This window comes from Durio zibethinus, chromosome 17 (genome assembly GCF_047325235.1).
Source record: "Durio zibethinus cultivar Kanyao isolate XHJ-2024 chromosome 17, ASM4732523v1, whole genome shotgun sequence".
NCBI classification, from domain to species: Eukaryota; Viridiplantae; Streptophyta; class Magnoliopsida; order Malvales; family Malvaceae; genus Durio; species Durio zibethinus.
This window is the reverse complement of record NC_143178.1, coordinates 7,348,605-7,370,776: the sequence shown is the minus strand read 5'-3', so window position 1 is coordinate 7,370,776 and position 22,172 is coordinate 7,348,605. Positions and strand designations below refer to the sequence as shown.

At 36.5% G+C, this 22,172-nt stretch overlaps 3 protein-coding genes and 2 pseudogenes across 20 annotated transcripts; 1 reads left to right on the top strand and 4 right to left on the bottom strand.

Moving 5' to 3' along the window:
- Window positions 1-451: 451 nt before the first annotated feature.
- On the top strand, window positions 452-7,492 carry LOC111280924 (uncharacterized). Of its 14 annotated transcripts, none has more exons than XR_016329160.1 (7): window positions 452-777; window positions 2,069-2,173; window positions 2,410-2,736; window positions 2,822-4,911; window positions 4,995-6,274; window positions 6,382-6,565; window positions 7,333-7,492. XR_016329160.1 is itself a non-coding variant. In XM_089746378.1 (6 exons), the coding sequence occupies exons 4-6, from the start codon at window positions 2,542-2,544 to the stop codon at window positions 6,208-6,210; spliced, it is 3,501 nt and encodes a 1,166-aa protein (XP_089602504.1). In that variant the 5' UTR covers window positions 452-777; window positions 1,470-1,861; window positions 2,069-2,173; window positions 2,410-2,541; the 3' UTR covers window positions 6,211-6,708. The 14 variants fall into 14 exon arrangements, 6 of the variants coding, with proteins under 6 accessions (XP_089602504.1, XP_022724222.2, XP_022724205.2 ...); XR_016329154.1 differs by adding an exon at window positions 6,853-7,219 and having other exon boundaries at window positions 4,995-6,565; XR_016329159.1 differs by having other exon boundaries at window positions 452-1,965.
- On the bottom strand, window positions 7,337-8,381 carry LOC111280953 (ferric reduction oxidase 5 pseudogene; annotated as a pseudogene). The gene is made up of 2 exons (XR_016328930.1): window positions 7,680-8,381; window positions 7,337-7,475 (listed from the first exon to the last, which is right to left on the bottom strand). The product of XR_016328930.1 is annotated as a ferric reduction oxidase 5 pseudogene (transcript).
- A 136-nt stretch (window positions 8,382-8,517) lies between these two features.
- On the bottom strand, window positions 8,518-11,055 carry LOC149513996 (putative ferric reduction oxidase 1). Its single transcript, XM_089745735.1, has 5 exons — window positions 10,961-11,055; window positions 10,544-10,717; window positions 10,203-10,438; window positions 8,916-9,017; window positions 8,518-8,720 (listed from the first exon to the last, which is right to left on the bottom strand). Exons 1-5 carry the CDS (start codon window positions 11,053-11,055, stop codon window positions 8,518-8,520), a joined length of 810 nt encoding a protein of 269 aa, XP_089601861.1.
- Window positions 11,056-12,562: 1,507 nt separating this feature from the next.
- LOC111280962 (ferric reduction oxidase 4-like) lies at window positions 12,563-17,330 on the bottom strand. Of its 3 annotated transcripts, none has more exons than XM_089746382.1 (8): window positions 16,449-17,330; window positions 16,220-16,349; window positions 15,908-16,078; window positions 15,505-15,739; window positions 14,057-14,384; window positions 13,741-13,978; window positions 12,950-13,665; window positions 12,563-12,852 (listed from the first exon to the last, which is right to left on the bottom strand). In XM_089746382.1, exons 1-8 carry the CDS (start codon window positions 16,597-16,599, stop codon window positions 12,713-12,715), a joined length of 2,109 nt encoding a protein of 702 aa, XP_089602508.1. In that variant the 5' UTR covers window positions 16,600-17,330; the 3' UTR covers window positions 12,563-12,712. The 3 variants fall into 3 exon arrangements, with proteins under 3 accessions (XP_089602508.1, XP_089602507.1, XP_089602506.1); XM_089746381.1 differs by having other exon boundaries at window positions 16,244-16,349; XM_089746380.1 differs by lacking the exon at window positions 16,449-17,330 and having other exon boundaries at window positions 16,244-16,342.
- A 252-nt stretch (window positions 17,331-17,582) lies between these two features.
- LOC111274339 (uncharacterized) lies at window positions 17,583-20,961 on the bottom strand (annotated as a pseudogene). Its single transcript, XR_016329162.1, has 6 exons — window positions 20,765-20,961; window positions 20,390-20,616; window positions 19,314-19,424; window positions 18,631-18,783; window positions 18,134-18,373; window positions 17,583-17,983 (listed from the first exon to the last, which is right to left on the bottom strand). The product of XR_016329162.1 is annotated as an uncharacterized LOC111274339 (transcript).
- Window positions 20,962-22,172: the final 1,211 nt, after the last annotated feature.

Below are 22,172 nucleotides of genomic sequence, written 5' to 3'. Positions count from 1 at the left end.
TAAAGGTGATTAAACCATAAATATGAGGGGTACCCTGTAATATAGAAAGAGTCGAGGGTTCCAAGAGGAAGAAAAAAGAAAAGTTTTGGAAATTACCGTGCCCATTATCAATATTATAATAATATTCCCACAGAGTCATTTATCAAAAAGAAAAAGAAAAACCTTAGTCAATAATAATAAAATGCGGCCTTGATTGGTCGCTATTTGACTATTGACTTTTGCTATTGGCCTCTTTCCTTTCCTGAGCAAGCACCCAAATCGAGAGTTCCAGAATTTTATTTATTTATTTTTCCTTTTTTTTTTTTTTAAATTTAGTACGAATTCTTTTCCTGGCAAGGACTCAAATTGTGGGACTCCAATCAGGGTATTTTCGACAGAACAGGTAAAAAGACATGGATAAAATCGTCACAAAGTTCATCTTAAATACTTGGTGATAGGGCAATTCAGTGTTGATCCAAACAGCGAAGAAGCTAGACGCCTCCCACCAGAAGAAGAAGCTTGAAATAAGCGGAAGAGCGAAGGTCCAGATCGGCTTTTAGATGGTCCGACAATCGGACGGTCATTATTTATTTGATAAGGCTGCGTTCTTGATCTTCTATAACTGAAATATCAACAACGAAAAGAGAGGAGAAATCGGAGTCCACAGAGGAGTTTTGTGGGGATTTGTTTTGATGCGATCAATTTGCGATTGAAATCTTGCAAAGGGTTTCGACAAATCATCAAATTTGGCGGAGGCGATTGTTATTTATTGATATGATTTTTTAAAAAAGGAAACAGGTATTAAAAAACCCTAGATTTTGAATTTCTACGCTTTTGTTGTGGTTGTTTCCCTCCTTCCAAAATTAAAGCAGTGGAGTCCCTAATTGATTCGGCCTTGGTCAGATCTCAAAGAATCTTAATCAGATGATGAACAGATTTAGGGTTTTTTTTTTTTTATGAAGAATTTATTGAAGAAACTTTTTGAAGAGAAGGGGATTTTTTGTTCGGATTCTCCTAGATCAACCTTAGACGTAGGCGGCATTGAATTGATTAAAATTTTCTTCTGGGGATTGTTTTCCACGAGGCTTTCGGTATGGATAGTGCTGGAGCTTTTGTCAAAGGAGTTTTTATTGCATAAATTACGTGTAGCCATTACTCTGGGCCAATTTTAGGCTTCAAGAATTAGGCTATATTTCTACTTAGTTTGACTCTATCGAAATCAACCTAGCTGCTTCGCCATTCAAGACTTAGACACTATTCTCGGAGCTGTCCTGCTGCGGCGATAGACTGTTAGATAGAAACTTTAGGGTGTTTATATTTTATTAGATAAACTGATTGCTTTCCTATGCGTTGCTGATGTGTTTATCTTCTGATGGTGAATTTGGTATTTCATGTTTATATGATTTGGATCTATGGATTTTGGGCTATTTTTTTCTGATTTAAGGAGCCTTGTTTGCTTGTTTGTGAAACTCACTACTCCGTATCTGCAGAAAAGTGGTGTAGGACTATTGGAGGGAAGAATAATGTTTGTCCTTCGAAGGAGACTAGGAGATCTGATGTTTTTGGCCTGTGGTCAGGCTGTGAGTCATGGTTTGACTTGAAGTAGCCAGGCTGCCATATCTCTTTTTTTTGGCATAGACTGAAACAAATATACTTCTATTATTACCAGAAGTATTATGTGGAAATTATGCATAGGAAAGAACACAGTTTGTCTAAACTGTTCCTGTACTTGTTTTGATGATGAAACTTTTACTGTATATATTTTGTTGTTTGCAAAGAACCATGATTCCAAGCATTTGGAACAAATTTTATCCAATGTTACATTCTCAATTGAGGGAAGTTTTCGAGGACATCAAAAATTGTCGGCATGATCTGCCTCAAGGTAAATGACCTTTGGAGGCATCTGCTGGTAGTCCTATTATCTACTCTGAGGCTCAATATACAGATTATAAAAATCTATTTTATAAGTGGATTGGGTGTTTTAAGGTTGTTTATTTGTCCCTTTGTTCATTATTTATTTGCATATATATAAATATATATATATATATATATATTGCTGATCTTTTTCTTTGATGTTGTTATTTTCCAGGAAGGATAGACACTTAACGTGTTCGAAGACTTGAGTTTTATAGTGATCTCTATATAGCTATCTGATCTGTTAATATCTGACAAGATTGGAGGAACTCAATTAGCTGTAAGTTTCTAGACCTTGTACTTTATTCCACAAAAAGTAGAATTTTTGGGTTTGAAGGACTTAAAAACAACAAAACTTCATAAAAATAGTCTGCATCAATTGGCATTTATTTTATTTGTGTACCAGTAGTGAAATTTTTTCTGATGCAATTTCTTCTTATGTGTCAGCACCTGTATCTCATTTCATTTTTAGCATGGATGCATATTTGATTGGAGCTTTGGTTTAATCATTTGCAGAGCTGTATTTGTTCTTGCACCAGGAGTTTCTCTTCTACTCTGGTGTCAAGAAGTAAGCAAGAAACCACGGCATCCTGCAAGACTTGTTGTGGTAGACCATTAGTTGATGGGATAGGGTCTGTATCTGCAGGCATGATGAGCACAGTAGGTCTGGAACTCACAAGTTTTATAAACCCTGACTTGACTTGGAAGACAGTGTCAAAGGGGAATAGGAGTGGAACGAGGCGTACAAGGAAACCAGGTGCTAAAAGCTTGACAATGGGAATGGGGCTAGCTGATGAAAATGCGGGAACAGTGGAGGAAGTTACAGTTTCAGAGTCAGAGAAGGTTAAATCACATTCTTTTGTACTTATAAAACTATCCTCATTTGTTCTCACCTGTTTCAACTAATTCTCTGTTTTCCTATTAGCAGCTTGGTGTGGATGTTCTAGGACGGCGCTTTAGTGAAAAAGTAGAGAATATTCCAATAAAGAAAAGGAGATCTATGTTTCAGTCTCCACCTCTAACCCCATTGGCCTCTTATCAGCACCTTGAAGCCTCTGGACGGTATGTAGATTTTCAACCTGCTTCCGGTCAAAATTCTGGTTCAAATTCAGCTCAGAGGCAATGGCTCATAAAATCTGATTGTTTTGCCAAGTCAACTGTTTCTACTATTGATGATGGGAACATTTCAGAGGTAATAAATGGTGTTGAGGATTTCTCAGGGATTGAAATACTTGCAGCTGCTGCTTGCAGTGACTGCATCAATAATGATGTTGCTGAAAATGAGGTAAATCCATTAGTAGAAGAATCAACACAGGAGAGAATTGAGTCTTCTGCTTCTGCAATGTGTTTGGAAGAAACTATTGCATCATTGGAGACTGCTTGTTGCTCTCCAAAAGATTCAGTAAATGAAAGTAAAACTGAGGGTTTATCTTTCCAGGGCAATTCCTTTGTTGGTTTGCATGAATCTCCTTGTGATAAGGATAATACAACAGCAGAAAAGTCCATTGGCTTGCCAGATGATAGGCTACTCTGGGATTTAAATCTTTCAATGGATGCTTGGCCTTGTGATGGTGGGGATGTTGATTCTCAAAAGGATGCTTTTGATAATATTTCTGTGAGAAGTGAAGAGCTGCAGACTAAGGAACCTCAAGATATACAAAATGATGCTACAAAGAAAGTGGTTTCATCTGTTGTTGATGGGGGTAACAGTATGACTTCAGACTTGAGAACCATGCCTGTTGGGACTGATGACTTGAGGAGAGAGAAACAGGAATCAGAAGGATGCTCTGGCTATGGTGAGAACAAAACTGAACATGTTACAGTGCCAATGTTTGAAGCTGAAAATTCCTTGATGCTCACTTCTGTTGACACAAATGCTTCCATTGAGGCAGTGAGCATGGATCAATGTCTTAGTCATTCTCCTTTTCCTGAATCAGATAAGAGCAAATGGGTGTCTGAGGAAAACCAAGAAAAATCACTATCAACTGATAAAGTTGAGCTGAACTCAGTAGGGTGTATTTCTGAGGCAGAGGTGGGCAAAACTGTTTGTATAGAAGTTGTTCAGGTAGAAGAGTCTGATGTTGCTTCTCCCCGTCTACCAGTTTTAGAGATGATTGCTAATGACATTCAGAACACAAGTGCTGACAATGATAAGGATCATGATGGAGATTCTGGCCTGCATGATGTTAAGGTTTTTGCTTACGGCCTGGACAATCCTCGACCTCTAGAATCCCTGGAAGTTGAGCATGCAAATGTGGCAGAGGAGATGGACATTTGCCATTTTTCACCAAAGTCTGAAGATATGTCCATGTCAGATGATTGTGTTATTGAGGCTATGGAACAAACTGCTGGAGCTTCTTCAGCCTATACTGCTCAAGTTGATTCTGTTGCTCATACAGAGTCTGTGGAACTGTTGCAAAATTCTTCCAGAAATTCCAATGCTACTTTAGGAGCTGGTGAGTTTTCTACTCATGAGGCATGTAGAATCTATGCTAATGGTCCTACAAGTCCTACAAGCTACTTGGATAAGGCCAACCCAAATGATACTCCTAAAGAAAGCCATGACTCAGCTGTTTGTCAAGATAAGGAATTGACAGTTGGCGTGAGAAACCACTCAGAACTTCAGACTGGTTATGATTCACAATTTGAGGATGGGGAATTGAGGGAATCTGATGTTCAATGTTGGGAGGAAGCTGAACAGGTGGACTATGACACTGAATTTGAGGAAGAAAGGTCATTTGGGTTGGAGGCTGAGAGTGGTGAGCAGAAATTGAAGGTAGAAAGAGGATCAAGTTCGGATGTTACTGGGAACTTTGAATGTCGTGAAACTGGAGAGGCTTTGAGGGAAAGTTCAGTGAGCTTGAAGATGAGAACTGTGGAAGTGCCTGATGGCAAAACAAAGAAAATTGATTGCTTAGACGGGTCTAAAGTTAGAGATTATGATCTTAGAGTAGATTTATCCAAGGTATCAAAAAGGGAATTGCTTTCACGTGTTGAAGGATCATTATCCTCAAGCAGGTGAATTTTTTTGGACCCATTGCCTCTTCTCTTTTATGTACATTTCTAGCTTTGATTGATAGCTGATTATTCAAATATTACAGGTCTGACAATTTTGATGGTTCATATACTCGAGCTGAAAGGGAGGCTAGCGCTGACAAATTCATGGGGAGGGATAGATCTACTTCACATATGCATGGCAGAAACCCAGGAGGTGGGCACCTTTTCAATCCTTCAGCTAATTATTGGAATTCTAAGCGGCATCATGCACCCATTTATCACGGCCCTTGCAATTTTGGGCGCCCCAGACCAAAAAGTGTTGTTGAGAGCCGTGGATATCCTATGGGCACAGGCCAAGCGCCTTCAGAAGCTGCTGGTGTTGCAAGACCTGACAACCGCATTTCTAGGCAGTATATGGATTCCTCCAATGGTGTATACAGGCCTCTCCTTAGAAGGAGATCACCAGTTGAAAGAGATGATTCTTATGGTATGCATCCAAGAATGCCTACCGTAAGAGATATTAGTCCCGATCGGACTAGGTTTAGAAGATATCCACATGGGGTTAGTAGGGGCATCAGGGATGAATATATCAGGCATATTCCTGATGACAGCACAGAATATTTGAGCCGTATGCCACGTCGTTTAGGCAGGAGAGAAAGAAGCATTTCCCCCCAGGGTGGAAGACCTCATTATACTGTACCTTACAAGAGAACTCGGTCAAGATCAAGGAGTCGCTCGCCCAGTGGCTGGTTATTGCAGATGGATAGAAATGAGGGTACGAGACGTAGCAGCAGGTCACCAGATTTTAGGTCTGATGCTAGAATAGATAGGGTGAGGTTGCCATTTACAAAGCGTTTTGCTGCAGAGTATGAAGAGTTCATAACCCCACCTCGAAGTCGCATTTCACCCCTCCGAAATTTCAGGATGTTTGAGGATCGGAATCCTGGTTTAGACAATTTTAGGGGCCGGAAATCACCTGTGAGAATGTTACGGCAAGGCCAAAGGTTTGATCAAGTGCGCCCCATTCGGAGATTGAATTCAGATGATAACTTCAGACCCATGATTCGAGGCAGAAGATTTCCTGATATGGCTGCTGGTGGTAAAGGGTGTAAATATGAAGGCAGTGATGATGATAAACATGGCCGCAGACATGAGATGATTTATCGAGTGAGGCGGTATGATACGGATGGTGCAGTCCCTCGGTTTCGGTCTAATGTAGAAGATTCATATGTGGCTAAGAACTCTTTAACCTTGACTAATGCAATTGGGGTCTCATCTAGGAGGCCTGATGATGCCCCTAGGACATCTAGTGAAAGATAGATCATTTTAAGATGCAACCATGAAGAGGATTTGGTTGGAAAGAGAGATGTGTAACTTGGAAGAGGTACATGTTTTTCCCTTTTACGTAATCCAGCTGTATATGCTGGGTGGTGGGATATCTTTTTTTTTCATCTTTTTTTTTTTTTTAAATCATTTGCATTTATTGGGCAGGATATGCATCTAAATTGTGCCTGATTTTTTTTGGTTGGTAGCATCCCTTAGCGAAGAAAATTTGTTCTCTTGGGGTTGATCTTTTGCCTCCCTCCTTGTCTACCGTTCCCTCGTTTACTCCTTTCAAAGGTTATATCTTCTTGCCTAGAAGGTTGTCGATACCTCTATATACGAGGCAATTAAGGTATAATGGTTAAGTCGAAATTAAGGGCTTTTTTTTTTTTATGTTGCAATGCTTCAATTTAATTTGGTCTTTCCTCAGTATTATTGTCATTTCATCTTTTCTTTGTCATGGTTATAAAAGAGAAATAATCGTATTGGATCTCATTTACGCTGCATGGTAAATGCTAATTGAAAGAGTAATTGTTGATCTTAACAAGTTGGTATTTAAAAGAAAATGAAATATACCACAAAGAAATTATCACTTGTCTTTTACCTACCAACCTCTCCTTAAGACCAATACTTGACCAGACCCGGCTATAGCTTCTACGAATAGCTGGCAAAACCCTGAAAGAAAAGATGGAATCACTCTTCAAGGTCGTTGTTGTGCCTGAATGGATGAGAACCTGTTGATATAACTTCTGATGTGGTAGTTGAGGAGCTCTTTAGGGGCTAAGAAGCATGGTGGGTATGGCCTATCACGAAGATAAAAGTTAAGGGGAAAGATGGCGAGTACGGCAAAGGTCGATGGGTGTTAATGAAATTCTCGATTACGTTTTGTTCCATCCATATCAATTAAGGGTTCTTTATTATTTTATTTATTTATTTATTAAAGGCTTTTAAAACTGGCAATAAGAAACTGTAGTGCTGTCGGGTGGAAGGGCTCACACGAGAAATGGTAAAATCCAACTCGTATTACATATTCACATTGCACCAAATCCTCCTAATGTTACAGATAATATTATGCACGATACAAAAGAAGCGTATGACGATTCTTCTTTTGCTTACCAGGTGAAGCCAATCGACTCAAAATTCAGATTATCTGCCAAACCAGAAGAGCGAATTGCTGCCACTTCATGCCGCATTTCCCTCGGTCCTTACAATAACACCAACGCTGGTTCCATTGCGTTCAAACAATATCTCTGCCAGAAACACTCCCCTCCCCCACACCCCCCCCCCCCCCCAAAAAAAAAAAAAATCAAGTGTCAAGTAATTTAGAATTTGTTACATGTATACGATGTCATAACACGTATTCATACATTATTGGTCAAAATAATTCAACGAATTCCATGGCCTTTCTCCCACCAACAATTTTCCTTGTCGGATTATAGACAGAATCCCAACGAAGAATAACTTACTTTTCAAGTCTGGTCTTTCACCATAATGGACCTTGGTAGCTTGGAGTAAAGACTGGTGCGGACTAGTTCTCTGTCAGCATTGTCAAACCATGCCGGGGCTGTCATTGGCGGAGTATCCATGTTTTGAATACGTCTCATCCCCTCGCTATATTGTTTCTTGTTCCAGAGAAAAGCAGCAGTTGCTGTGATCGCTATGGCGATGCATATGAACAGCATGTTCAGAGCAGCTCTTGCAGAGCTTGCGTATATCATATTAGAATTATGGTCAATTGGGTATATATAGAAACGTGTTAGAATGCCGATGAGAAGAAGAAAGATGACGAAAGAAGTTGAAATTATCACTCCAAGCCAGAGCCAACTATTTGGGCCTAAAATTGAATAAACTGGTACAGCTAATGCGTTGGGCTTTGAATCAAACAGTTTGTAGGGGCTTTGTGGTTCTGTAGCTGGCTCTTCTCTTGTTATATAGGCTTCAATCTGTAACTGCAAGCAGGAATTATCTACTGTGGTGCCTGATACTGGAAGTAGCAATTCTAACATGGTGAGATCAATAGATTTCTTGAATGCGCATATGAGGAGGATCTGTGGAATCCTGTCACTTCTGTTATTGGCCTTAAATAGGAGCTCTCTGATAATTGAGATGAAAGGTGTAACGCCGCTACCTCCGCTCAGCATCACGAGTGTGTCATGCCTGAAGCACATATTCTCTGTTATTATTTGCTTGGTAAGAAGTGGGCATAAAGGGTTTTAAATTTTTCATTGCAAAAACAAGGGAAGAGCTCATATTGTTTAGGCATTTTCTTTGGAAAATGGATTGAAGCAGGTCCATAAGGTCCTTCTATGGAGATCTCAAAGCGATTGCTGAAGGGGATGAAAGCTTCTGATACAACTCAGAAGACCACCTTCCTTCACTTTTAATGACAATGCTCAGCTTGTCAGGATCCATATTGCTGCTGGAGGTTATTGTAAAGGGATGCCACTGCAAATTGGAAATGCCAGGCACATTTACAAAAGGAGTGCTTGTCGGAGTGTAACTCAGTTCTGCCAGAATACGGAAGAAGAGGGCTCATAATCCCATGGTTTTTCTCTTTTATTTTTCTTTCAAGTAATACAAAGTGTTCAAGTATTATTAAAGTTCCATCAAAGATTCCAATCCCGATAGTATCTTGAAACTGGAAAGATTGCTAATTTTGCCAACAAGCAGAAAGTCACATATGAGGAACAAGTTTGACTTACCTGGGCCCTTGGAGAAATTCAACTCAACAGTTTCACAAGGTAAAATACGTGCTGAAACCAAGCTAATCCTTTCCGGGGATTGTAAGAGTCTTAGAGATCGATCTATCAAGAAAAGGTAGAAACCAGAAAGCATGATGCAAGAATAGGAGAACCCCACATGAAAGACGAAGAACACAACAAAGAGAATGTAGAGATGATGAGTATAATAGAAGAGCTCAAACATTTTTCGCCTTGTTTGTGGAAGGCTTGTTGCCCACATGGCTAATCCAGAGAGCAAAGCTATTTCTCAGGCCACATTTGAAGCATCGACCTTATCCCATTTAAGCACCTTCAAACAAGCACAATAATCTAATTTGCAACTTAGGAATTAATAGAACATGAATTGAGAGATCCATTATTCTTTTCAAACTATCAAGCAGCAAGTATCTAGCTGATCCATGGATTCATAGTCTTAACTCTTTGGACTCGATGTAGATGATCTGTAATCATTTAAATGTGTGAGATGTTAAAAATTGATGAAGTAGAGCATGTTCAAGTACCCCAAAAATGGTTCAATGGTTATTAAGCCTCTGGGACAAAGACTGACTGATGGTGCTTATGTCACATGTTGAAACTAAATTTTTAAGTTCGTGCGACTTCAAAATCTTATTATACGCTCATTTGGTGTCTTAAATTAGCTTAAAATCTATACATTATCTGCTTTAATCCCTCTGACCTTAGGGTTCCACATCTTTGTAAGGTATTATCTTTCTGATCCCTCTGATCTCACAGTTTTGTCTTACAAAAGATATTGCGCAAAGAGAGGGCGATGTGAACCCATTTATCTCAGGATCCTCTCTAGGATCGTGATATCATTCTTCACTTCAATGGAAGCCCACTATTCTCGGTGGCACATTGCTTGTGCCCTCAGAGCTGGCTCTGATATCACTTATTATAAGCCGAGACTCAATTTTCAAGCCCGTGAAGCTTCAGAACCCGAATATATACTTATCCGACATCTTAGATCAATCTAAGGTCTACACCCTTATAAGGTATTGTTTACTCTGACTCCTTTGATCTCATGATTTTATCATATCTCAAAAAGAGAGGGCAGTGTGAACCCATATATCCCAAGATCAACTCTAACATCCAGCCAATATGAGATTCATGGTTCCTCTCCAAGACTGTAACACTTACACTTTGCTTAGCTGCCTTTATGCTGAAAGTTTTTTGAATTTTGATATTGTAAACCTTCGTATTAAAATGATTCATTAATAATGAAAAGTAAACAAGAATGCTGTTATTTACCTCTGGTATCTGCCCTGTCTTGGCCCAGAAGATTAAGGTAACATAAACCGTGGGCTGGGAAAATGGTCATGGCGATATGCCTAAGCCAAATATGATACTTGATACTTGCTTTTGACGTAAGGCCAACAAGCCGCAAAACGGAAGATCCTCCAGTCACTGGGAAGAAGAGAAAAGCTAGGCAAATGTTGCCTACAAGACCAAGTGTTAGACCTGAAATCTCCAACTTAGCCTTCCACCTGCCAGGATAACCAAAACTGTCATCAAATTATGCCCTTCTGATTTATTATATTAGCCAAGAAAAAAGCACTGACACTACAAATTCAGTGGAATGAGATTCTTACACTAGCAGCTCACTCTTTGCAGCCAATTGGTCGATATGCACCAACATACCATTCAAGTAAGAAGTGGTTGACCAAGCTAACAGCATAATAAACATGACTAAAAATAAGAGCTCCATCCAAGAAACAATACCGAGAGGACCTTTCACGATCACTGGTTGCTTCAAAGTGTTAAACCTAGATGTTGGGACATAAAACATATTTAAAAAATGAAAAAGCAATTGAAGTTTGAAGATGTATAATGATGTACCTATGAACGCTGTGATCCGCAAGTTCCTTTCCCAAATGAAGGTAAATACATCCCATTGTAGCAATGAAGAGGATGGGAAATATGTAAATCAGCATAGTTGCACCTATATCCAATTAAGATTGAATTAAAGAAAAAAAAAAAAGAACTTTCTGGAGAGACTGTAAACTGACCTTGTCGTCCAATATGTGGACTTTGTTTTTGCATGGATTTCAGGCAACCAGTGTTCAAAATATGATTTCATAGGCATCATGATCCACAGCACCATGTACGCAAGAAAGATCAACACTAGGAAAAGCTTCATAGCTTATCTAACCATCTTCATTTCGTTCTTAGAACCTCTCCTTTTTCACTGCCTATATTCCAATTGAAGCAATTAATTGTTCCACTTTAATATAGAAAGTATGCCATAAAATATAAAAAAATAAAATTAGCATAATATAATGAGCAGGGCGTATATACCACGTTTATCAGGAACAAATGCATCTGCATAATGGGTGTGCAGGCCAAATTATATGCCCGTTGTCGTACAATTAAGAATAAATCTATGTTCCAATTGCTGACTTGGGATTTTGGAACGTCAATTTGTAACGCCATGAATTTAGCGTTCATTCCAGTGCAATTGTCTTAATGCAATAGAGTAAGTGGTGAACATCTTTTATTTATTTATTTATCCTTAATTATTTAGCTTAGTCAATCCCAGACAGACAAAGAAACACCTAACTTTTATTATGTCAGTAAACAATTACTCAAGATACCTATTATTGCACTCTTTTGCAGGAAGGATGATTAAAATTTGGATGTGTTCCTTTGTTGTATCCGAAGATGAATCGTTTGAATTTTTTTTTTTTTTGTAAAAAAAGTTTTGAGATAGATAAATTATTTAAAATTTTAAATTAAATTAAAATGTATTATATTCAATAATTTAAAATAAATAATTATAAATTATATATTTGATACGATTCTAACAAATAATTATCAATAAGATTAAATCTTAAGGGTAAAACGAAATTAGTAATTGGTTGAATATTATTGATTGCTGCTCCCCTTTCCCTCGCAAAGGCTTGGGTGAATTAATGTTAGTTTTATTTGCATCTTGATGAACTGCATCTGCGTCTATTCAGACTTCTGTTGCTTTCACTTATATTCTGTTGCTTTTGGTCAAAGCTTTTGACTTATCTTTTCCTTGGTAAGTTAAAATAGCGGTAATAGATATTTAATTTAATTGATTTATATTATTATTTTCAAAAAATAATATTTAATAAATTTAAAATTTATAAGTTACAATCATTTTTTAAAAAATAATATCTGATTGATATAAAATTTAAATATGAATATTTATAAATTACTGTGTTTGTAAAAAAAAAAAAACTTAAATTGGAGTCTAAATAAAAAAAAAGGAGCATGTTTTCTAAATTAACTATGTATTATGATAACAAGTCAGATTGATGCTTAGACATAATTTTTTAGATGAAAGGATTGCTTCAACTTCTTTAAGAAATATTTCCTCTACAGCCAAAGTCTGGAATTGGAGGACGTGATACCAATTTTTTCAGTTATCACTTCGTACTATAATAGTATGATCATTTTTTGTTGTGTTCTTTTTTTTTTTTTTTTTTTTATGAGAATCACAGTCTTGAACTATACATAACAAAAAATTAGTACTACTATTAATTCCATAAAAAATTCCTTTTAATTGTTTTTTTTTTCATCTTCAAAACCACGATTAATAACAAATCTGTCACATAATCAAAGCTAGATAACTAACAATAAAGTAAAAAAACAAAGTTACCCTTGGATTTATAGTATAGAGAAGACAAGTCTCAATTACAAACTTTCATGGAGATGCAACAGGATAACAGTTGCATTTATTCAATGATGAAATTACACAATAATAGACAAGGCAGGCAAATAACATAGATGAATCACAAAGTGAAGCTAATGGACTCAAAGTGCAGGTTATCTGCCAATCCAGATGCACAAATTTTTGCAACCTCGTGGCGCATCTTCCTCGGTCCACATGCAAGAACTCCAACATTTGATTCTTTTAATTCGAATAGTATTTCTGCAATGTTAAAAGAAACTATCAGTTCTCCAAATTTATCAATGCCAAGTTGGTTTTGCTGTCAAAGTGAATGCCATCAGCAGTAGTAGCAGCTTACTCTTAAGATCGGGTCTTGAACCAAAATGCACCTTGGTTGCTTGGGCAAGGGACTGAGTGGGAAGACTTATGAGTTCTATGTCTGCACAAGAAAACCATGTTCCTGGTGATGTTGTTGTTGTTGGTGTTGGTATTTCTTTGTTCAGGATTGGTTTCCCTTCCCTTGCAATCTGTTTCTTGCGCCAGAGGAAAATTACACTAGAAACAATGAAAATGCAAACACAAACAAGAAACATGTCCCAAAGTGCTCTAAAAGAGAAATGGTAGATTTGTTCAGTGTTGTGATCTATAGGATATATATAGTAACGAGTGACAATGCCCAGAAGAAGCAGGAACATAACAAATGATGATGAGATTATTGCGCCAAGCCATAGCCAATTGTTGGGGCCTAGTGCTGCAGAGATGGGTGAGTCTAAGGGGCTTGGCTTAAACCTTATTGTTTGGAGAGGTTTCTGGGTGTTAGTGTTTGGCTGCTCTTTCTCTCTGGTGATGTATGCTTCAATCTGCAACTGTATTTGGGAAATTTCTGCAGGACTACCCGAGATGGGAAGCAGCAAGTCTAGCATGGCAAGGTCGGCTGAGTGCTTGAAGGCACAAATCATAACAACTCTTGGAACCTTGACATTTGACTTCTGGCTTTGGAAAATTATCTCTCGGATTATGGAGATAAAGGGAGCAACACCACTGCCTCCGCACACCAACACCAGAGACTCATGCCTGCATATGTTAACACGAATCAAACTCAATGAACAAACTGATCGAAAGCTTAGTAGTTTTTTGCTTTCGACTGACCTTAGAAAATTGGATGAACTAGGACCATATGGCCCTTCAGTTGAAATTTCAAGATGATCTACAGAGGAACAGAGATTTTGGTAAAGCTTCTGAGACCAACTTCCTTCACTTTTGATGACCACGCTGAGCTGATCCGGTTCCATGTTGGAATTGGAAGTCACTGTGAAGGGATGCCACTGTAACTTGGAAATTCTAGGCACATTTACAAATAATATGCTGGTTGGATTATAATACAACCCTGGGAGGTCAAAAGAAAATAATAAGATTTAAAGCTGAAATATTTCGGGATAAGAGTTAACCATTGGAGGATAGTTACCAGGAGTCTTGGAGAAGTTCAGTTCAACGACGCCACATGGTAAGAGGCGTGCGGATAATAGTCTTGCTCGGTGTCGTGATTGCAAGAATCTTAAGTAACGATCGATCAGGAAAAGGAAGATCCCAGGAAGGATCATACAAAAATAGTTATCGCCAACATGCAATAGATAGAAGAAGGTGTATAGAAGGTAGAGATGATGGGTGTAGAAGAAAACCTCAAACTTCTTTCGTCTAAAGCGAGGCATACTTGTCACCCACATTGGCAAAGCAATCACAATTGCAATCTCTCCAGCTACATTTGATACCCAAGTTTTGCTCCATTGCAGCATCTGCACACCCCAATATTTCACTTAAATCTTCAAACTGCAAATGTCCATGCAAGTGTTTGCATAATATGAATTACTGATAAACATATAATCAAGTATGTGTTTTACAATGCCAAACAACATGCACATTTCTCACATATGATGCAGTATTATATATCAAGATTTGGTTATATGTTTTCTCAAAACATGCATATGTTAGTTCGCTGCCCCTTCTCCTATATTTCTACGTCATGGACCTATCCTATAATCCATTCATTCTATGGCCCAACGACCATTTTGGGACGTCACACCCATATATAAGCCCATTATCTTATTACATTTTCAATTGACCGCTAATGCTCCTTCGTCTTTTTTTGCTACCCAAGATTAAAAAGCAAGAAAGTTCCCCAGTAGTCCTTTTTAGTCCTATGGCTTTTAGATCTTCTTCTGAAGTCAAGTGAAAGTCTGAGTGAAGTAAAAAGGGCATTAGTCGAAAAATGAATCTCATCTGTCCCTCTATGAATCCAAACCTCCCGAGCAGTCCCCTTTCCTTGCGTGGATATCTTTACTAGTGGATTAACCGCATCTCTCTTAAAGAAAGAGAAAGGACCCGGAAACGACTAAAAGACTAGTACCGTCAACTCCAACTGTAGCAGCGGTTATTGCCAACAGCGTCTAGTCCCAGAGCTTCTATTTACTCAAGACCAGATACGCATTCAGTTAGCCTTAAATCACTTATATTATTAAGGTTTATTTTATCTAAAAAAATGAATTTAGATTTAAGCATGTATGAAAGAGTGACACTTGTCACCAACTATGATAAACAACAAAAGAAAAAGAAAATGTTCTATCAACAGGATAATACAAAATAAACCACTCAATCTTTCTTCCTTTATAGAAGGTAAGACAAAAGAAAGGGAGGGCAGAAGGAATCTAAACTCTTTCTTTCTTTGTTTTTTTTTTTGCCACTGTCTAACAGGAAAGACAACACATTGCTATGCCAACAGAGAAAAGACAGACAACCATAAAAGATTGTAGATAATAAAGTGATTCCACACCTTTCATTTCCTCACAATAATGAGGATAGAATAATATTTATTGACTAAGAACTTACTATAATTTATTATTATTTGAGTTGAAATACCTCAGTCATTTGATTAGTCATGGCCCAGTAGGTAATGAAACCAATAGTATGCGCAGCAAAAAGGATGTTTGAGACATGTCCAAGCCATATATGATACTTGATGCTAGACTCTGAGGTAAGCCCAACTAGAGGCAAAAGGGATGATCCTCTTGTTACAGGGAAGAAGAGAAATGCCCAGCAAATATTCCCTATGTATCCAAGTCTTAGTGATACACTTCGGAATTGAGCTTCCCATCTGCCAAAGTTTGATATCAGGTGATTGAAATCAAGGTATATATATTGTAATGGAATTAAACTGTTGCGAGCCTACTAATTAAAACTAGATAAAAATATCCAAGCACGTGTATAGAACATCAATTCAAGCTTAGAATAAACAAAAATGGGTTCACATCTCAATCCGTACATTTTCTCGCCTTGTTTATGCATGTGCAGGTGTCCAAAGCTGACATACAAGTAGTTGGCGAGGGACCAGATCAAGAGAGCAACAAACATGGCAGCAAAAATCAGCTCCAATGCAGAAACAATTCCAAGGGGAGCCATTACGAGCACCGGTCGTTTCAAGAAGGCAGTAGCACTATAACCAGGTCTCCTTTTAATTAGTTTAAATGAATATCCATATATATATATATATATGAATCACATAAGATAAGAGATCAATTAATTCTCTTCATAATAAATATTACAATCAGAAAACGGATAAAAAAAAGGGAAGGACTGGAAGACTGAAGAGAAATCCAACCTTTTGGAGTAATTGGACCCTCTTGATTTCTTCCGAAAATGGAGATAAGCGCAACCAAAAGCAGCTATGAACATCACCGGGAAAGAAAACAGCAAAAGATTTGTCCCTGTTAAAATGTCATGATAAAGTCGTGGGATGACATGTAAACAAATCAAAAGAAGAAGAGTCAAACAGTAGCAGCAGTATCAACAACAAGAAAAACAACCTCGCCTCGCAAAATACGTTGAAGTGAGCTTGCTGTCTAGATTGGGTGTCCATGTGTTTTTGTAAAGTTTCGTTGGCAACATAACCCAAATCATCAACCACCCAAGAAAAACCACAAGGAAGATCATCCGCAACATTGCGTGGCTGCTCATCTTCTCTCCTTAGTTAGAAGTAGGAAATAAAGCCAGACTGCCTGAGGCTCCTTTAACCGTATATATATCGGAATACCGAATGAACTTTGATGTTGTGTGTGTGTATATATATATATATATATATATATATGCACAAGTATATCTTCCAACGAGGATTTAAAGAAAATTAGCAACTTTTTACGTAACCATAATTAGCATTGGCTTTAGCATTGGTTTTCTTCAAATTCATTTAGATGCTTTATTTTACCACCAGCAATCAAGAAAATATGTCAATCTGAGTGATATATATGTCCCAAAAAAGAAAAAAAAACCATAGGAGTGAATGCATACTTATAGATAGATTAATTATATGTCTTTCACTTCTTAACCTATTGACAAAAAAAACTTTAAAGAAGATATTAGAGTTTGGGTTCGAACCAAACCTACCCCTCTCCCTTTTCATATAATAAAACGTTATCATCCTTTGAACCAAAAAACAAAATATAGATTAAATATACGCTTCAAATGCAAGTACACAGTTGATTTTAATATTTAGTAATGATAGTACTTAATAGTACGAAAGAACTGCTTGAAACTTTCCTCCCTTACAATTTGTTGGCTGTTTACCTATGCAAAATCATAGCATACATTAAGCAGATGACTCAATGTGTGTGTGTGTATATATATATATATAAACCCACAAGTTTCTGCTATTTTTTTTTATCATTTTTAATTTTGAATTTTATAGTTTCTTTAAAATATCATGGACTTCTTGTGGGCAAACAAAGTCCTCACAAATAATTTTGATCACCAAAATTCTCTTTCATCCCTGTCTAGTGCATGCCTTGTCTGCTAGTATGCCTTAGTTCATCAGGTGGGCCAATGATTTTTGCAATATTGAGTAATGTTAGATGTGTAGGAAAACAATAAGGGTTTCAAGTCATCAAAAATATCAATGCAAGACCGATTGATCTTATCAAACAGTAGTTTCAAGTCTTCAACCATGAGAAAAGAAATTTCATGTTCATGAATAAATTAGTTGTACAGAATGGGATTTACCAGTATGTTGGATCAGTAACAATTACAAATTTTTAAAGACCATTGTTCCCAAACCAATGCCAAGAAAAGTTGCAATGGAGGTTCCAAAAATGCCTGCAAGGATTCCTGGGACAACCACAGAGCCCCATCCTTTGGCTGTGGCCATTCCGCATGCAGTAGGAGGGCCGCCAATGTTGGCATTTGATGCCAAAAGTAATAGCTTTAAATCAAAACGAAATAGCTTTCCAAGTCCAAGAATCAAAACAAGATGGACAGACACTTGAACTAGAGCAAACAAGAAAATACTGGGTGCTGTGCTGATGACATTCCATATGCTCCCATTAGCACCCACCACAGTAAAAAATACCTGCCATGAAAAAATACATGCAAAATCCATTCAGTTCGTTTACACTTATTTTTATAACAAGGTAAATGCCCCCGGGATTTTTTATACATAGAGTCAAGCTACAATTGCATATTGTTGAAGCAAATCAATCAGAATTGGAAATATTCAAACCTGCATTAGAACCAGAGCATGCGTATCACCAGCGTGCAAGATTACCAAACACTGCAGGGAATAGAGTTGCTAATATTACAGTAATAACTGTTACTCCAGCAAGGATGCCCCCTTCAATCTTGAACAAATTTGTAGGATAAGAGGCAGTCTTACATATCAAAAAGCATATAGCATGAGCCATAGCAGTCTGGAGCACAGGGATTTTACCTCCCATGTTAGAATCCAAATTCATTTCAACATCTACCAAAAACATTAAAAGGTTCTTACAGATCAGCAATACTATGATATAATTTATCCATATTTGATTTCAATTGTCTAAAAAAATCACGCTAAGTATGCAATCTATTAAACACAAAAGAAAATTAATCAGTAAATTCCGTTTTCTGGTGCAAACAGCAATCTAAAGCTGTTGTGACTTAATTATTGCAAGAGGGAACCGGGAGAAATGGGTGAATGTTTAGTAAAACATCATGATATGAAGAAGTCAAGCTATGTACCATTTGTTGATGTTGAAGCCTCAGGAGCTACTTTAGAGGCTAATGCAAACAATACCATAAAGTGTATACAAATAACATTGTCTGCGGCAACTCCAGCTGCCAAAACCGATGGAGAAATACCCAGAGCCTCTGAAATTGCAATGTAGTTAACAGCTACAGTGATCCAACAGAAAGTGCTCAGTTACGAGGCATACTTTGAATTGAATTTTGATAAAAGAATATCATATTTGAGGAAGGCATTCTCAAACATGTACTAATCTAAGAAGGTGTTAAAATAAATGAATAAGATTGCTCTTAATTACACTGTTCCTAAACTGAACAACTGTATATGTCTCAAAAATCTTCTAATCTAAGAAGATGCTAAAGTACAGGAACAGCATTTTAAATACATGTTCAATCCTATTCGAACACTTCTAGCACCGAACATATTTCAAAGTTCAGGGCCAGTGAATTTTCTTCCCAACCTTTGTAGTGTCAAAGAAAAGTTAATGTAAGTTCAAAATCCAGGGATATTTATAGAATATCAATGGTGTTAAATGGTTTTATCTGTAAATACTTGAGAAATGCTGCTGCTACGGCTACCTCAACACATGCTTTAGACTATTGTCAAGTTGTCACATTTCCTTGCCTTTGTATCAAATAGCTCTAAGAATAAGAAGCACTAAAATTTCCAGGCAACTTACATCCACCAACATAACTACCCATGAGGGCAGAAGCTATCTTCCAATTATCTGGACCAAGTGATCGCATAGGCACCATCAGAAAATCCACTAGAGTCCCAACTATAGTTGAAACTGTCATCCAAAAGCATAAACAAGGGTTACTACGAATTATTTTAAAAGTCAAACATAATATTTAAATGAAAGAAAATCCAGTCCCTTCCATATTACTAATTCACATATAAATAAATTTGACAGAATACATGCTACTAGTTTAATAATCTACAGTTCCCAATCACAAAGGATGAACCTAAATCAACCTATTAGATTGGTTGTTTTGCCTAAGCCTTACTCTTAGTTTTCCATATTTCTTTTCTTGTACCATAATTACAGTGGAAAACATGAATAATCACGGCTTCAAGCACAAGTCTCACAGTATCTTGACTAGGCAAGAACCCAAAAGTTCATTGCAAAAGTTACCAATAAAAGACTAGTACCTGTTCTAGGCATTGGATGTCAAAGATGCAGAGCCTCAACAAGTAATGAGTTATATTAACTACTTGATACCTACAAGGCCATGCCCACTGTTTTAGCAGTGAGTATACTCAGCGGAACTAACAGGAACATAGCATGTAATCATTATAATATAGAGTACATCATAAACCTGCAAAAATTAAATATTTTTCTCTGTTTCCTAGTAAAGGTATTCAGAGTAGAAGATGATAAAAAATGCCAAAGAAGAGGAGGATTTTGAACCATCAATGCATTTGCAATGTAAACAATCCCCTTGCTGGAATTCAGTCATTATCAAAGTAATTATCCTAATATTGAATTTATTTTTTGAAAATATCTAATAGTCAGTAACATTTTAATTAACTCCGACAGTGAAAGAAACTCCCAACCCCCGCACTCAAATTGAATTACATGAACATAAATTCCATTCCAGATCAAGAGCAATAGTACGCGTGGACAATGGACATTCACTGAACAGGAACATATGGGAGGATCATCCTTGAATATCATAACTTAAACAAAGGGATTTTCATTAAAAGGTATAAATAAGTAAAGAATATATAGGATCGTCAACAAGTCCTACTAACCTGATCCAAGCAAGAAGGCAAGCAGCAATGTCCCAGTTGAGCGTATGACGCGCCGCAAATCTGCTCCAAACAATAGTAAAGGAACAGATAATGGTAGCAAAAACCGCATGAAAAGAGAATAAGCTGGTGCTTCAAAAGGAATTATGCCCAGATTGCTAGCTGTCAGCCCCACCAATGTGCTCACTAATGCCGCACTCACCATACTTCCAATCTTTGTCTTCTCGGACCTTAGCAGATATTCCATAAAATATACAGTAACGGAATTTTTTTCTTTTATTTTTTTCGGGGATAAATTACACTAACTGAATTTAGTAACTCTCCATTAATAAACTGAATTAAAAAAAAAAAAAAAACAATAGTGTTAGGGCATATTACCAGAGACCAAAAATGGCCAAGAGAGCAGTCCACGTGCCCCAGTGGTCTTCAGGAGAAATGATTGGATATCTAAGCAGTGATCGAACCTCCACATTTCGGGACTTTGATATTAAAGATGGTAAGAGAAGCGATTTGTTAAGCTTGCGTTCTGATACGAAAGAGCGAGGTTTGGAAGTAGGCGTCCTGTTGAAGCAGTTACGAGGTTATAGCGGAAAGAGTGAGGTGACAGGGAGAGCGAAGGGACTGGCGGGGAGGTGGGGAGGGGTACGAGAGATGAGGATAAAGCGAAGGACGCCATTAATGGTGGAGGGTTGAGGCTCATGCGCTGCTCTTCCTGTCCTCTGGTTATATTACAGTTTGACTTTATTATAAAAATAAATTTGATTTTATTATAAAAATAATCATTTACAATATATTATGAATCTATTTTAATATTAGATAAAAAATTAATAAAATTTTATATTTAATTAATTTATTAATATATATTAAAAGCAAAGTTAAAGCTAGTATAAAACTAATTATTAATAATAGTAAATTAAATTATAATTTAGAGGTATACTATATTAATAATAATTTTAATTCAATTAATTTTTATACTTTATTTATATTAAGATTAATTATATTTAAGCAACTACCCTTGATGAATTTAAGATTATTTGCATTATATTAATTAATTTAATATAATCTACTATTTAACATTCTAATTAGATATTTGATCAATTTGTGCATATTCAATGTTATTATATTTATGTTAATGTCAAAATGATGAAATTGGTGCTTTTTAAATAATGTTTACTATTCAATTTGTGAAATTTTGGTCAATTGGTGTAATGAACCTAATGATTATATCCAATGTTATTATGTTAATATCAATTGATGTGTATGACTTTTTCTAATTTAACATTCTATTGGAACATTTGATAAATTATTACATAAAATTATATTTATCGTAGTAATGTTAGTATTATAAACTAAAAGGAAAATAGATATAAGATTAAACTAATTAATAAGTCAATTATTCATTTTAAATATTTTTTGTAAATGATAATTGATATTTTTTTAATAATATTTACTATTCGACATTATAATTAGATAATTGGTAATTAATGAATATATTTATATCAATGTTAATATCAAAATGGTCAAATATTAAAATTAAATCAATATTATAGCAATTAATTTTTACATGTTATGATTTTTTAAAATTTTTAAATATTGATTACTAATATTAAACCAATTAATTAATAAATCTTTTAATATCTACCATTTAACATTCTAATTGAATATTTAGTTAACTAGTGTTTTCGATTAGATCTAATATACTTATGTTGATATTTCATTTATTTCCAAACAAAAAAAATAAATAAATGTTAAAAAAAATTATTGAAAATTTAAAATACTTGTTAAG